At 34.8% G+C, this 14,764-nt stretch overlaps 1 protein-coding gene and 1 long non-coding RNA gene across 16 annotated transcripts in view; both read left to right on the top strand.

Moving 5' to 3' along the window:
* The window catches only part of ate1 (arginyltransferase 1), a 247,985-nt gene extending 238,768 nt beyond the window's left edge, over positions 1 to 9,217 (top strand). For 10 of the 15 annotated variants that reach the window (XM_073919136.1, XM_073919135.1, XM_073919129.1 and 7 more), the window contains one exon: positions 7,704 to 8,225. In XM_073919136.1, the coding sequence (XP_073775237.1) occupies positions 7,704 to 7,882 (179 nt within the window). In that variant the 3' untranslated portion in view covers positions 7,883 to 8,225. 15 annotated transcript variants of the gene reach the window in all.
* Positions 9,218 to 9,620: 403 nt separating this feature from the next.
* On the top strand, positions 9,621 to 13,438 carry LOC141377072 (uncharacterized). The gene is made up of 2 exons (XR_012388938.1): positions 9,621 to 12,999; positions 13,353 to 13,438. It is a non-coding gene; the product is annotated as an uncharacterized lncRNA (long non-coding RNA).
* Positions 13,439 to 14,764: the final 1,326 nt, after the last annotated feature.

Raw genomic sequence — 14,764 nt, 5'->3', positions numbered from 1 at the left:
GCGCTGGACTGCGTTTCAGAAAAAAAAGTTTGTTTCTGCTTTCACTCACCCAAAATGCTCTATTTGCACAATTTGATTAATATCATCGTATCCAAATGCCTTAAAAATAGTATTTTAAACCTCCTCCAGTGTTTAATGTTTTTAAAAAATGTCTAAAATCTTTTTTTTTTTCAGATGGGCCTTTGTAAAATGAAAGTTTAACATGGCTTTAAAACGGTTTGATCTGTTATAGCTAGCTTGTTTTATATTGGTTTATTTATTTAATGTGATTTTATTATATCTGATATTTGTAATTCTTTAAATGATTTCAATATAGCTTTGGCTGTTTTATCAAGATATGATGGGATTGTTTTGAGTCTAGAATAGTGGACACGTCATTTGTAAAGTTGATGTCTTTCTGTTGTATTCATATAGTGTGTTATCTCCAAAATGAATTAAAAAAAAAAGAAAGGGTCCCACTTTATATTAAGTGTCCTTAACTATGTACTTTCATCAAAAAATAAATACAATGTACTTACTGTGTTTATAATGTATTTGAGAACACTTGTGGTGCTCTTGAGTTGGGATAGGGGTTGGGTTATGGACAGGTTTGGTGGTGTGGGTAGGTTTATGGGTGAGTTAAGGTGTAAGGGATGGTCAACAGTGTATTTACAAATGTAATTACAGAAGTTAAATACAGATGTAATTACATACAGGTATTTAATCAAGCATAAGTACACAATAAATACATGTATTTACACAATAAGTACATTGTAACAAACTATTAATTCCTGTGTAGGTATATATTAGTTAAGGCCACTTAATATAAAGTGGGACCAAAGAAAGAAGCCACTCGTGGCATCAACAGAGCTGTGAAGGGAGCTCTCTTTTGCTTGGTCTCTCACACACATACAGGCATCTAAACGTGCACGCATCACGCACAAACACACCTTTTAAACTTGACAAAAGCTCTCGGCAACCTTTTCTGGCCGCTGTGTCTTTAATATGCTATAAAGATTATTATGCGTTATTGAAACATCAAGGAGGACGCAGCAAGGAATGTCACTTATAAATTAAAACTATTAAGGCTATATGTTTTCTTTCCCTTATTTATTTATTTATTTTGGCGCATGTGCTTGTATGCGATTGGAAAGCTAGTGTAATGACGGCATACCATCTTTACCAGACTAAAACAAAGTCCACCTCTCTTTTCACTCCGCCCCGAAGCCCCAGCTGGCCCCCTTTGGCCCAAGGTATTCAGCGAGCCGAAAAGGGCCGGCTGCTGGCCCCGAGAAAGCCCCGCTTTGGCCCGATCAGGCCCCGGAAGTGACAGTGGAAACCCGACTGGCCTTGGCTTGGCCTGGCTCGCTCGCTTAAGGCGTGATAGTGGAGACACGGCTAATATCCATCCGGGGACCTAAAGCTGAGCCAACACTGGGTCCTGAACAAGCACAGCAGCAAATCTACATCAGAACAGCTGAAAAATTAATCTAGTCAAAGTCCAGAGCTCATGCTGACTGAAATGCTGTGAAAAAATCTCCAAAACTCCTCCAGAATGATCTAAGAGACTGAAAAGCTCGTGCAGAAAATAACTACTTTAAGCCATGTCTGCTAAAAGTGGATCAACAGTTTTTCAACCATGGCTTTATTTTTAGTAAATAAATAATGATATGGCATGTGATGTTGATCATCTGATCTGAGGTTTTATCTTCCACATTTTAAAACCTGCCAAGGACCGTTTATGATGTTCATATACAAAGGAAATGTTCTCACCTTCTGCTTTTTAACATCATCTTCACATTTTTTATTGTATCAGTATGAAAGGAAAGTGTTGGTACTTTAGCTATGCTCTAGTTTTTATATTTGATTTCTCTTTTGCATCCATCCATCTACCATTTACATCTCATTTCCTCAATCTCCCACAAATCTCCAAGCCAATTTTAAGCAGAATATGTGTGGCGGATTATTTTGCTGGTTATACTGCAGGGAAACGTTGAAAATGAAGCCGGACCCTCCACTCCAATGTGTGTGAAATGATGAAGACTAATTTACATTACCCAGCGTCCCCCACGAAACCTCAGTCAGCTGGCCTCCAGATGAGGCGCTTCACAGAGCGAGAGCCATGAGCTGGTGTCAGATCTGTTAATAACAATCATAACTTTCACTGCAAATAATTGCCAGAGCGATATATTGTTACTCTCCTGTCACTGTTGGCCTGGGGTTTTGCATATCCCAGTGTTTATTTTCCCTAGTGTTCTTCCAGCTCTCTTTAAGACTGGTGGCGTACAGTTTGTATATTTCTGTCAGTCTGTAGAATGGCAAAGTACGTTTGCAGTGTTGTGGTATTTTCCCAGTGCTTTATGCCAAAATGTATGGCACCACAGTTAATAAAGCTAAAGAACATGCTGTGTGTTGTAAAAGTGTGTTGTATTTCACTATGTTCTTTAGCTTTATTAAGCGTTTCTTGCATCCAAGTTGTGCACCATGGTCACCTGATTTGAATTTAGTTTGAGTTGACGAGACAAACATGAGGCCTTTTTGCCATTTTAAGTTAAATGGCTGGATTAAAGGCGCAGTACAGGGCATCCGGAAAGTATTCATAGCGCTTCACTTTTTCCAAGTGTGTTTATGTTACAGCCTTATTCCAAATTGGATTAAATTCATTAATTTACTCAAAATTCTACACACAATACCCCATAATGACAATGTGAAAAAAGAGTTTTTGAAATTGTTGCAAATTTATAAAAAATAAAAAACCTGAACATCACATTTACAGAAATATTCACAGCCTTTGCTCAACACCTAAGTCTTTTTGAATATGATGCCACAAGCTTGGCACATCCGTCTTTGGGAATTTTGCCCATTCCTCTTTGCAGTACCTCTCAAGCTCTATCGGATTGGATGGGAAGCGACGGTGTACAGCCATTTTCAGATCTCTCCAGAGATGTTCAATAGGGTTTAGGTCTGGGCTCTGGCTGGGCCACTCAAGGACATTCACAGAGTTGTTGTGAAGCCACTCCATTGATATTTTGGCGGTGTGCTTTGGATCATTGCCCTGCTAGAAGATGAACCGTCGCCCCAGTCTGAGGTCAAGAGCACTCTGAAGCAAGTTTTCATTCAGGATGTCTCTGTACATTGCTGCATTCATCTTTCCCTCTATCCTTACTAGTCTTCCAGTTCCTGCTGCTGAAAAACATCCCCACAGCATGATGCTGCCACCACCATGCTTTACCGTAGGGATGGTATTAGCCTGGGGATGAGCGGTGCCTGGTTTTCTCCAAACGTAACGCTAAACAAACCGCCACCCCAACTTCACCAATTGACGAAATTGTAGAAAAAACCTTGAGAGAAACCAGGCTCAGTTAGGCATGACCATTTCTCCTCAGGCCAAACTTCCTGTGCAGAGCTGCAGTCTAGGCGTCGGAGGCTGGAGAAAGCTAGACGTCCATTTTGGAGAAGCTGCAGGTTTGAGAAGGTCACCGGTGGGTGATCAGGCTGGCCCACAGGATCAATGATGAGACTTGTCTGTCTTTGGAGTCTGTCAGGAACTCTGTCTCCCACTCCCCACTCTATCATGACCACCACAGCATCTGCTCAGGATATGGCCTGGTCCAGGATTATGGAGACCTCGGGATAAGAAAAAACTAGGCTAACATAGGTGTAGATGCCGTTCAAATGATAAAGTCTTCTTGGACCATTGTAATTGACCCTTCGCTAAGCCCCGCCCTCCTTAGGTACTGTTGCTACGCCTGTCAAGGTTTCGTGCCTGGCATGGCTTTTACAATGTGTATGCACCGGTGTCAGACATTGCCAGGGATATAATTAGTCATTTTTGGCGAACAGGTGAGATATTCCAGAAAGCCAGACAAAAAAGGACTGCAGTATGCATTACATATTCACCACATAATAGGCGACCGATTAGAAAAAAAATTTAATCAAAATTTAAGCTAGCTTAGCCTAGCCACCTCATACGCTGACCATTCAACAGCTTCGTTCATGCACAGCAGGAGACGTGGAATTTAAAAATAACCTAATAATAACTAATTAAACTGTGATTTCTCTGTTTTTGCCAAAAAGCCTGATAGATTAATTGTTGTGCAATAAAATATAGCGTTACTAACCGACAAGGAAACACGCATAGACAGAGCTTTTACATAATTCATTCATAGAAAGAACAGCCAGAAAGGCGAATTTGATGGATTTGTGCCAAATATTAGCATCATTGGCTCATAACAATGTACAGTAAGTTACCTATTACTGTCAGTATGTTTGTGTGCTCCTTTATAAATGACTGAAAAACAGCTGCGGGTAAAGTATATTGATCGCGGGTGCTCAGTTTGTGATAATATCTCGGTTTTGTTCTGTTGTTTTGTAATTTCAAATTTTCGTAGTTAGTAATAGATGGAAATATGAAGTTCAGTAAAGTTAGCAACAGATTCGCAGATTCGTATTTTCTGGATCAATAACTCATGTCATTATGACCTATTCGCTATTATTATGGCGAGGGCTTAAACGGAGCAGTGCTCATAATATTGAGCAAAAAAAAAAAAAAAAAAAAAGACAGCTGGGAAACAAAACCTGCTTTGTATTTTTGCAGGAAACACAGTTTAGATCTGTTTAGGGTAAGAGTTGTGTGAGTTATTGTCGTCGGTCTATCACTGAATGTGTCAGGAATATCAAAAAAAACAACTTAACTCCGCTCCTTTAGTGCCTCTCACAGAGCTTTATCCACCTTGGCATTCCCCCTCTTGGGTTTTTGGTTTTGAAAAGGGAAAAAAAATCCACCACCCAGTCCAAACTTTTAGGATACCGGCCAGCAGATTTGCACAATCCATATGCACAACGCTCTGGCCTGTTTCTCTCGCTCGAAAGCTTGACAAAGCCCTGGTGGGTGGCGGTTTTTGGGCGTGGCTTCGCAAAGGGTCAATTATCCATTATATTAAAATAAATCTCTCTTATTGAGCCTTTAATTGCAACATTTAAATAGTTTTTTAAAGTTTAGAGTTTGTGTTTGACGTATCTTTGTCTTTTTTAAATGATTTTTTATTATTTTGCTTTTTTTAAAAGTTGGCGATATAAAACAACGTCATAAAATAAAACATACATACCTTAGTTTTTCTTTTTAAATAAATATTTTAAAGGTGTTTTCACCTTTATTATGACAGCACAGTTGAGAATTCAGACAGGAAAGCATTGGGAGCAGCGAGAAGAGAGGATTGGCAAATGACCTCAAGCTGAAAATCGAACTCGGGTCGCCGTGGGCAAGTTGGTGCTATATTTCAGTACGCAGTACCACTAGGCTACTGGCACCGACACCTTAGTCTTTCTAAAGCATTCAAAGTTTGTAATGTTGTCTTGGCAGAGCTTTCTATGAAACGCTGCTCTGTGAGTTTATTTGAGTTGAAATTGTAACACTTACATTAGCATTAGTCAGCCTTGGCCTAATAAGTTTATTCTCCCCTTATTAACCTCCCGCTGTCTTGGAGGGCCATTTTCAGACTTTTTTTTTTTTTTTTTTTTTTTTTTTTTACAAATGACTACATTCTTTTGTTTTTTTTCGTTGCAATTCCTGTTTTAACAGCTCATGGGGGAAGGTGTTGGCGTCTTGACCAAGTACGCAATGCATGTCTGAATTTTGGCTTGCCGGAGTGGCTTGAAAACCTATAAACAAATGAGAACCGACCAAGCTGTTCCTTCACTGAAGGAGTCATTGTTGCACATCTCTGGCTGTTCTGCACTGAGCTGCAGCTTTTTGGAGAAGCGTTCTGTTTTATTCGTGTTTGAGATGATTGAGGTCAAGCTGTAGCTGTAACCCTGACTGACCTGCTGCTGTTGCCTAAGGGTGGACAGATCCTTTTTCATCGTCATACCTGAATAATTGTTAGTTCAGATCTGCATCTGACCCTTATCTGAACTTTCAGACCAGAGTGCAGGGATGTTTATCCCTCCACCCAGTGCCTTAACTACATGTTGTGTCAGTGAATGATGTGGAGTTGAAGTTGTTTAGTTGCTCAGACAGTTGCCTACAAAGGCAATATTTTTAAGTAAATGTGTAAAGGTCAAAACTAAGGTGTCTTGGATGATTACCTGGGTGTTGATCTATTATATTTTGGTCCAAAGATGTCACAAATTCAAATTGCTAACCATACATATCAGCAAAAAATACTCATTGGTTGCCTTAGGGTAAAAGCTTTAGATGTAGAGTTGTTTTTCTGCATTTTTAAGCTGTTTTAACTTGTCCCACAGACCAGACCATGTCTTTAAAATTGGAATTCATTGACCTCTATGAGTCTACTCATGCCACTCGCGGAGTTTACTATTAAATTAATTTTTATTTGTTTATTGTACAGTTGTAACGTACAAATCTGGCAATGTAGTTGAGGATCCAAGTGCAGTTTATTAACAAGAGTAGTCAGGCAGGCAACGGTGAAATGGGTACAAACTGGAGCATGAGGGAAATCCAAAGTACGTAGTCAGAAACAGGCAAAGAGGTCGATACAGGCACCTAAACAACATTAACAAAAGAACAAGGCAAGGATATGTTTCGTAGTGTTACAGCAAACAGGACTCAGCAAAGTGTATGTTTGACAACTGCTATGTGAGCATCCCGTCGCAAAATGTAGTGAAAAATACTACAAAACAATAATAGTTTGATTAAAGTGTTTACGTGTCCCTTCAATACTGCCACTAAAATCGGCACACTCCATATGTCTTAATTCCATTTCTGTTTAGTTCGATTATGACTTCAGTCGAATTAAGGTAATCAAAAATCATTGTTCACATGGTAGACTCTTAATCAGAGTATTGTCTTAATCGTATTAAAATCTGAGTATTAGTGTCCATGTAAACGTACTCACTGTTGCATTTTTTGTTAAAAACAAAATATGTAAACACACTTTATATTAAGTGTGCTTAACTACTATGTACTTGCATCAAAAACATAAATACAATGTACTTACTGTGTTTATGATGTGTTTGAGAACACTTGTGGTGCTTTTGAGTTGGAATAGAGGTTGGGTTATGAACAGGTTCGGTGGTATGGGTAGGTTTAAGAGTGGGTTAAGGTGTAAGGGATAGTCAACAGTGTATTTACAAAAGTTAATTACAGATGTAATTACATACTTGTATTTAATCAAGCATAAGTACACAGTAAATACATGTATTTACACAACAAGTACATTGTAACAAACTATTATTTCCTGTGTAGGTATATATTAGTTAAGGCCACTTAAAATAAAGTCGGACCAAAACAACTATTGTAAAGTTCAAAAATTAGGAAACACTTTACAGTAATTAGACACTAAATCATTTATTTAGCATTTATGTATAATTATTAATTATTATGTATAATGTGCTTGATGATTGGGTTCTCATACTTTGTTAAATATTCATTTTTCATTACTGAATTAAGTACTGCATTTTTTACAAACCAGTTATTTAAGAATAGTTTGTTTTTTAAGATCATCCAGAATGAGTTGGTGAACAATTAATAAACTATTTAAATTAACATTTATATATCTATTATTCAGTCATATATCAATAGTTACTTTGTATGTTAATAAATACTTCATTAACTCAGCTTCATCCAGTTTTGTGACCTAATCTAAACTAGTTATGCTGTGTAAATGACAATTAAAGGCTCAGTTATATTTTAAACAGGAGACTTTATTCATTTCTATTCTGTTTCTAACCGTTGCGATGTCTGTGTCTGTGTTGTTGTGCAGGTGATGCTCGTGCGCTGAAGGATCTGGGACGGGTGTTAGTGCTCCACAGGAGGACAGTGATGCCCTATGCGGCCTACGCTCGTAAGCGGAAGGGATCGAATGATGAGAAGGAAGTGGAGCAGTACGCTAGTCTGGTGGGCCAGACATGTGCTGAGAGAATCCTGCTCTACAGAGCATAGAGCCCTTTAAACCTTACAAACATCTGTCTGTCTGACTTTCAGAAACATGTAACTCTTCTTCACTTCTCTGCTTTCGTCTCTCCACTTGTTTATTTGTCTGCTGTTCATCTGTTTTCTCCTCTAGAAGTCTTTGCTCCATCGGTGTGTACAGTTTTTGTAATTCCGTGCATTGCTTCACTCGCCCAGTAATCTCGTTGAACTTTTATATTATCTGGCCAAGCTGCGCTTTGTAATAATCCCACTCGCAAACATGCGACGACCAGGCATATATGTTACTTCATAATGTATGCCAAAGTATTGTCTTGTATAACTCACCAGTCACGTCTAAAATAGCCATATAACAGCAAATGATGTGTTATGGGGAAAACACAATTATGAATATATATATATATATATATATATATATATATATATATATATATATATATATATATATATATATATATATATATATGTATATATGTATATATATGTATATATATGTATATATATATATATATATATATATATATATATATATATATATATATATATATATATTTTATATATTTATATATATATATATATATATATATATATATATATATGTGTATATATATGTATATATATATATATATATATATATATATATATATATATATATTTATATTTATATATATATATGTATGTATATATGTATATATATGTGTATATATATATATATATATATATATATATATATATATATATATATATATATATATATTTATAGATATTTATATATATATATATATATATATATATATATATATGTATATATATATATATATATATATATATATATATATATGTATATATATATATATATATATATATATATATATATATATATATATATATATATATATATATATATATATATATATATATATATATATATATATATGTATATGTATGTATATATATATGTATGTATATATATATGTATGTATATATGTATGTATGTATATATATATACATACATATATATACATATATATATATATATATATATATATATATATATAAAACCTAATTGGATTTGGTATTTCTAGTGCGGGGTTGCTTTGAAAAGTTGGGCCTTTTTTGACTGGGATCACTGCTATCCCAAAGTGTTCATTGCTCCCAGTATTTACAGCACATTCTTCTAAAATAACCAACACCATTCGAAGCAAGTGGTGTGTTATCGAGCGAATGGAGCCGTTTTCCTGTAGAACACATTTTCTCACTTTGTCTTTCGGTTGAAGTAATAGCTCGGGTGCATTTATTTTAAAACTATTGTTTTGTTTTAAACAAAATAAAAAAAAATGCTGTAAACCGCTGGTTTAATTTTGATTTATTGATGTCCGAGGGCCACGAAACTTTTGCAACTGGTTTGACAACACTTTTTTTTGGTTTGACAACACTGCATCTTTGGATGGAAACATTGATTTTAAAGGCCCTGTGCACACCTACGGCTCTATTTTGACGGTCCGTGCGCAAAACGGAAAGCGCAGTGGCGCAAACGCTTTCAGGGCGTGTCAGAATCCATGTTTGCTAATTTAAGGATGAGAAAATCCGCTTCTAAAAGGGTTGAGTTTATTTTCCTAATGAGTTATAGGTGTGTTTTGAGAATAAACCAATTAGAGTCTTATCTCCCATTCCCTTTAAGAGTCAGCAGCGTCGCGCCATAAGCGCATTTGCTATTTACAGAACGTGAAGTAAGTGGAAGTGGAAAAACTGAGCATTTCACTAGCAAACAGTTAACAGTTTTTTTTTTTTTTTTACAGAAATCTGTTAAACAGAGCATCTGCCGTGCAAGAAAGAGAGATAAATGATCTGCTTTCACTTTCACAAAGGGAAACCTTTACGCACAGACACCAATTAGCCTATAAATAATTTCGTTTGCTTCAGAACTATTTCTAAATTCAGTTCTAATTTCCAGCGAACGAATAAATCAACAATAATAACGAAGTGTGCTCAAAAACCTGAGTTATATCCTAAAACACATGCTGTGCCCCATATGGTCTAAAACCTGACAGGTGGGCAAATCTAAGCTTGTTTTTAATAAAACAAATATTAATATGCATATAATAAATCATACTGATAATAATAATAGCATTATACAAAAGCAAATTGTTATGAATGAACTGAAAAAGCCTCCCGAGATGAAGAAGACAAAAAAATGTGTTTTTTTATATTTATGTAGGCTAGAAAATAATATGTTTTGTAATATTTTAATTCTTTATTTTTATATCCTATATATATTCTTATTATATCCTATAAATAGGCTTATCCTTAATATTTAATTTGTAAAGATATTTGCTTATTGCTCTACGTCTTGTGTGTAGGCTATTAAGCAGTGTGTAAGCGAGGCGTAACTCTGTGCAGGAGTTTAGACCGGGTTTGTTTTGGTCTAATAAAAAATCTATTTTAGTTTCTAAATATAGTAACGCGCCAGCAGTGCGCCTCAGAACGCCTTCCTTTTTAGACCAGAACGCCTATGGGTGCACATATGAGCGCAAAAGCATTTGCTATTTAAAGAGCTTGGCGCAACGCCTCAAAACGACTCTTGTGCCAAGCTAAAACTAGCAAACAAGTACTAAGCCACGCCTTGTGCCACATTGCGCCGGGTGTATGATAGGGCCCCTAGTATTAAGATTCATTTTCCTGGTACAGGTGTGAACAGGGTCTGAAACGTTTTGAGCCTGTCCACTTTTAAAAACACATTCGATCTAATTGTTCTACCAGTGTGACCGCACATGTGGTTGAATGTGGTCGAACAGCCTCAAAATACCGCCTACTGACCAGACAGTTCATCATTGTGTAACATGTTGTGAATATTGCATTAAACATTTGCTAATAAAGCACTGCCTCCATTCAGTGAGTCAAAATCATCACTTACTGATAAACTAGCGCCAAATATCAAATATAAAAATGTAGTTTTATGCAGTAGGAGAAGCCACAGTGGCCTCAGAAAAAGAAACGCAATTAACATGTTGTGGCTTTTGGAGGTGGATCTTAGGTGCTTACGTCAGTTCTGGAGGTGATAATAATATAATAATAATAATAATAATAATAATAATAATAATAAAAATAATAATAATAATAATTATTATTATTATTATCATTACTATTATTATTATTATTATTATTATTATACTTATTATTATTATTATAATGAATTGTTATTATTATTATTATTATACTTATTATTATTATGCTTATTATTATTATTATTATTATTATTATACAGAATTATTATTATTATTATTATTATTATTATTACAAATATTATTATTTTACTTATTATTATTATTATTATACGGAATTATTATTATTATTGTTATTATTATTATTATACTTATTATTATTATGCTTATTATTATTATTATTATTATTATTATACAGAATTATTATTATTATTATTATTATACTTATTATTATTATTATACTGAATTATTATTATTATTATTATTATTATTATTATTATTATACAGAATTATTATTATTATTATACTTACTATTATTATTATACTGAATTAATATTATTATTATTATACTTATTATTATTATTATACAGAATTATTATTATTATTATTATTATACTTATTATTATTATTACTATTATTGTTATTTTACTTATTATTATTATTATTATTATTATTACACGGAATTGTTATTATTATAATAATAATAATTATTATTATACAGAATTAATATTATTATTATTATTATTATTATACTTATTATTATTACTATTATTATTATTTTACTTACTATTATTATTATTATTATTATTATTATACTGAATTGTTGTTATTATTATTATTATTATTATTATACTGAATTATTATTATTATTATTATTATTATACTGAAGCAAGCTGTAACCAGGGGATGTGACACTGACAACAGGGGTGAGGATCCAAATGCAGGGCTTTCTTGACAGGATAGTCAGGCAAGCAATGATCAACACAGGAGCAAACAGATGTATGAGGGCAATCCAGAGTCGTAGTCGAAATAGCAGGCAGATGGTCAGATGGCAGGCAGCATACAGAAATGATCAAACAAAACAAAGCAATGGTTCAAAACACGGAAGTCAAGGCAAGGAAATTGTGATGTAATGTCACTAAAGAGCTAACAAGACTGCAACAACTGTGTGTTTGAGAGGTGTTCTTCTAGTCCAAGTAATCAGTCTGTGAGCAGCTTCAGCTGTGAGAGTGTAATCAGTCAGGATCTGGAACATGTGTGTGTGAGCGGAGTGCATGTATGGAGTAGTAGTCCATGAAATGGCAGATTTGTAGTACATTAATGCTTATGAGTGTTTACCAGTGATTTCTGGTTGTAGATTGCTGGTGATCGTGACAAATGTTCATGACCACATTGTATAAAATGGGTCTGATCAGAAGGTAAAAGTTATTCACGAATAATTTCATACTTTAAGTGAAATAAGCACATCAGAAAAGCAAATCAGATAGTTTTCTTTGTGTTTTTAACCTTGAAATGTTGCTATAAATACAACTTGTCATGCTCGCGCTAGACATATGTGGTTCTCAACCTATTGCTGTGTTCAATCCCCTTCATTTTAAAAAGGCTCTTTCAAAATGTACCGTCATAAAACCTGCAGATAGCCCGTCCTGTTCTCCAGCTGTAGGTGACATTCTCTGGGCTGAGCTCCAGTGTTTGGTTGGGATCTGAAGAGTTACGTGTGAATGCTGATGCTGACTCTCTGTCTGGCCCGATCGCTGTGTTTTGTCGGCTGAGCTGGCTCTGGTGAGCAGGGCTGGGTGGCCTTGGTGTTAAACCAAAAGCAAGAGCCAGCTGTAGATCCAGGAAATGTGCAAAATGAAGAGCGAGACCTTAGCAAGGAGTCACCTGACATCTGATGCAATTGTTTTTGGATGACCTCATGAATAATGCTTATAGTTGATCTAGTGATAGATGAGACTATCTCCAACTGCTCTGTTTAAAGTGATAGTTCACCTAAGTCTGCCGTCATGAACTCATGCTTGAGTTTTTCTTGTTCTGTTGAGCACAAAAGAAGATATTTTGAAGAATGTTGAAAACCTGATTAAACGTTGACTTCTGTTGTATTTTTATTTCCTATTGTGTAAGTCAGTGGTTCTCAAACATTTTTCATCAAGTACCACCTCGGAAAAAAATTGTCTTTGCAAGTACCACCATAATGAGCAGTTTTGAAATACAGTAGCGTATTAGGTCTAGTAAAGCAGCTTAAGCTCTGTACAGTTTAAAAAAGAAATAACTCCTGGTTTGTTAGCACCTGGAAATGTTGCCTAGACCTCATAAATATAGGCTTTATGTCATCATATTCGTATATAAATCATTTTTGATAATTTCTTTAAATATATGTAGCATGTACATATTACATATTTGATTCATCCGCGTACCACTAGAAGGAAGCCTGCGTACCACTAGTGGTACACGTACCACAGTTTGAGAACTGGTGTAAGTCAATTTTTTTCTTGACAATTATTTACCTATTAATTACTTTTCTATTCATGTAGGTAAATGTTCAATAAATAAAGAATTTTTAAAAACAAAAACTGAAAACAGTTTTTCTTTATTGGTGTAAATAGCATAGAATAATTATTCACCTTATTCACCTTTTTTTTTTTTTTTTTAGCAAGTCTCTCAAAGTTAAACAGCTGACTTGAACTATTCTTGAATCCATTCAAGTGATTTCTTGTATTGGTGGGCTCTCTTTAAGCTTAGCTTAGCATAATGAATTGAATCAGATTAGACCATTAGCTATAAAGTCCATAGACCATTTTTTGCAACTGGCTCTTTTTTGGCTTAGCTTAGCATAATGAATTGAATCGGATTAGACCATTAACTACAAAGTCCATAGACCATATTTTTGCAACTGGCTCTTTTTTTAGCTTAGCTTAGCATAATTGAATCGGATTAGACCATTAGCTATAAAGTCCATAGACCATATTTTTGCAACTGGCTTTTTTAGCTTAGCTTAGCATAATGAATTGAATCGGATTAGACCATTAACTACAAAGTCCATAGACCATATTTTTGCAACTGGCTCTTTTTTAGCTTAGCCTAGCATAATGAATTGAATCGGATTAGACCATTAGCTACAAAGTCCTTAGACCATATATTTGCAACTGGCTCTTTTTTAGCTTAGCTTAGCATAATGAATTGAATCGGATTAGACCCTTAGCTATAAAGTCCATAGACCATATTTTTGCAACTGGGTCTTTTTTTGCTTAGCTTAGCATAATGAATTGAATCACATTAGACCATTAGCTATAATGTCCATAGACCATATTTTTGCAACTGGCTCTATTTTAGCTTAGCTTAGCATCATGAATTGAATTGGATTAGACCATTAGCTACAAAGTCCATAGACCATATTTTTGCAACTGGCTCTTTTTTGGCTTAGCTTAGCATAATGAATTGAATCGGATTAGACCATTAGCTATAAAGTCCATAGACCATATTTTTGCAACTGGCTCTTTTTTAGCTTAGCCTAGCATAATGAATTGAATCGGATTAGACCATTAGCTACAAAGTCCATAGACCATATATTTGCAACTGGCTCTTTTTTAGCTTAGCTTAGCATAATGAATTGAATCGGATTAGACCCTTAGCTATAAAGTCCATAGACCATATTTTTGCAACTGGCTCTTTTTTTGCTTAGCTTAGCATAATGAATTGAATCGCATTAGACCATTAGCTATAAAGTCCATAGACCATATTTTTGCAACTGGCTCTTTTTTTGCTTAGCTTAGCATAATGAATTGAATTGGATTAGACCATTAGCTACAAAGTCCATAGACCATATTTTTGCAACTGGCTCTTTTTTGGCTTAGCTTAGCATAATGAATTGAATCGGATTAGACCATTAGCT

The sequence above is a fragment of the Danio rerio genome, chromosome 13 (genome assembly GCF_049306965.1).
Source record: "Danio rerio strain Tuebingen ecotype United States chromosome 13, GRCz12tu, whole genome shotgun sequence".
Classification (NCBI taxonomy): domain Eukaryota; kingdom Metazoa; phylum Chordata; class Actinopteri; order Cypriniformes; family Danionidae; genus Danio; species Danio rerio.
Note: the sequence above shows the minus strand (reverse complement) of the source record. Positions and strands in the feature narration are given on the sequence as shown.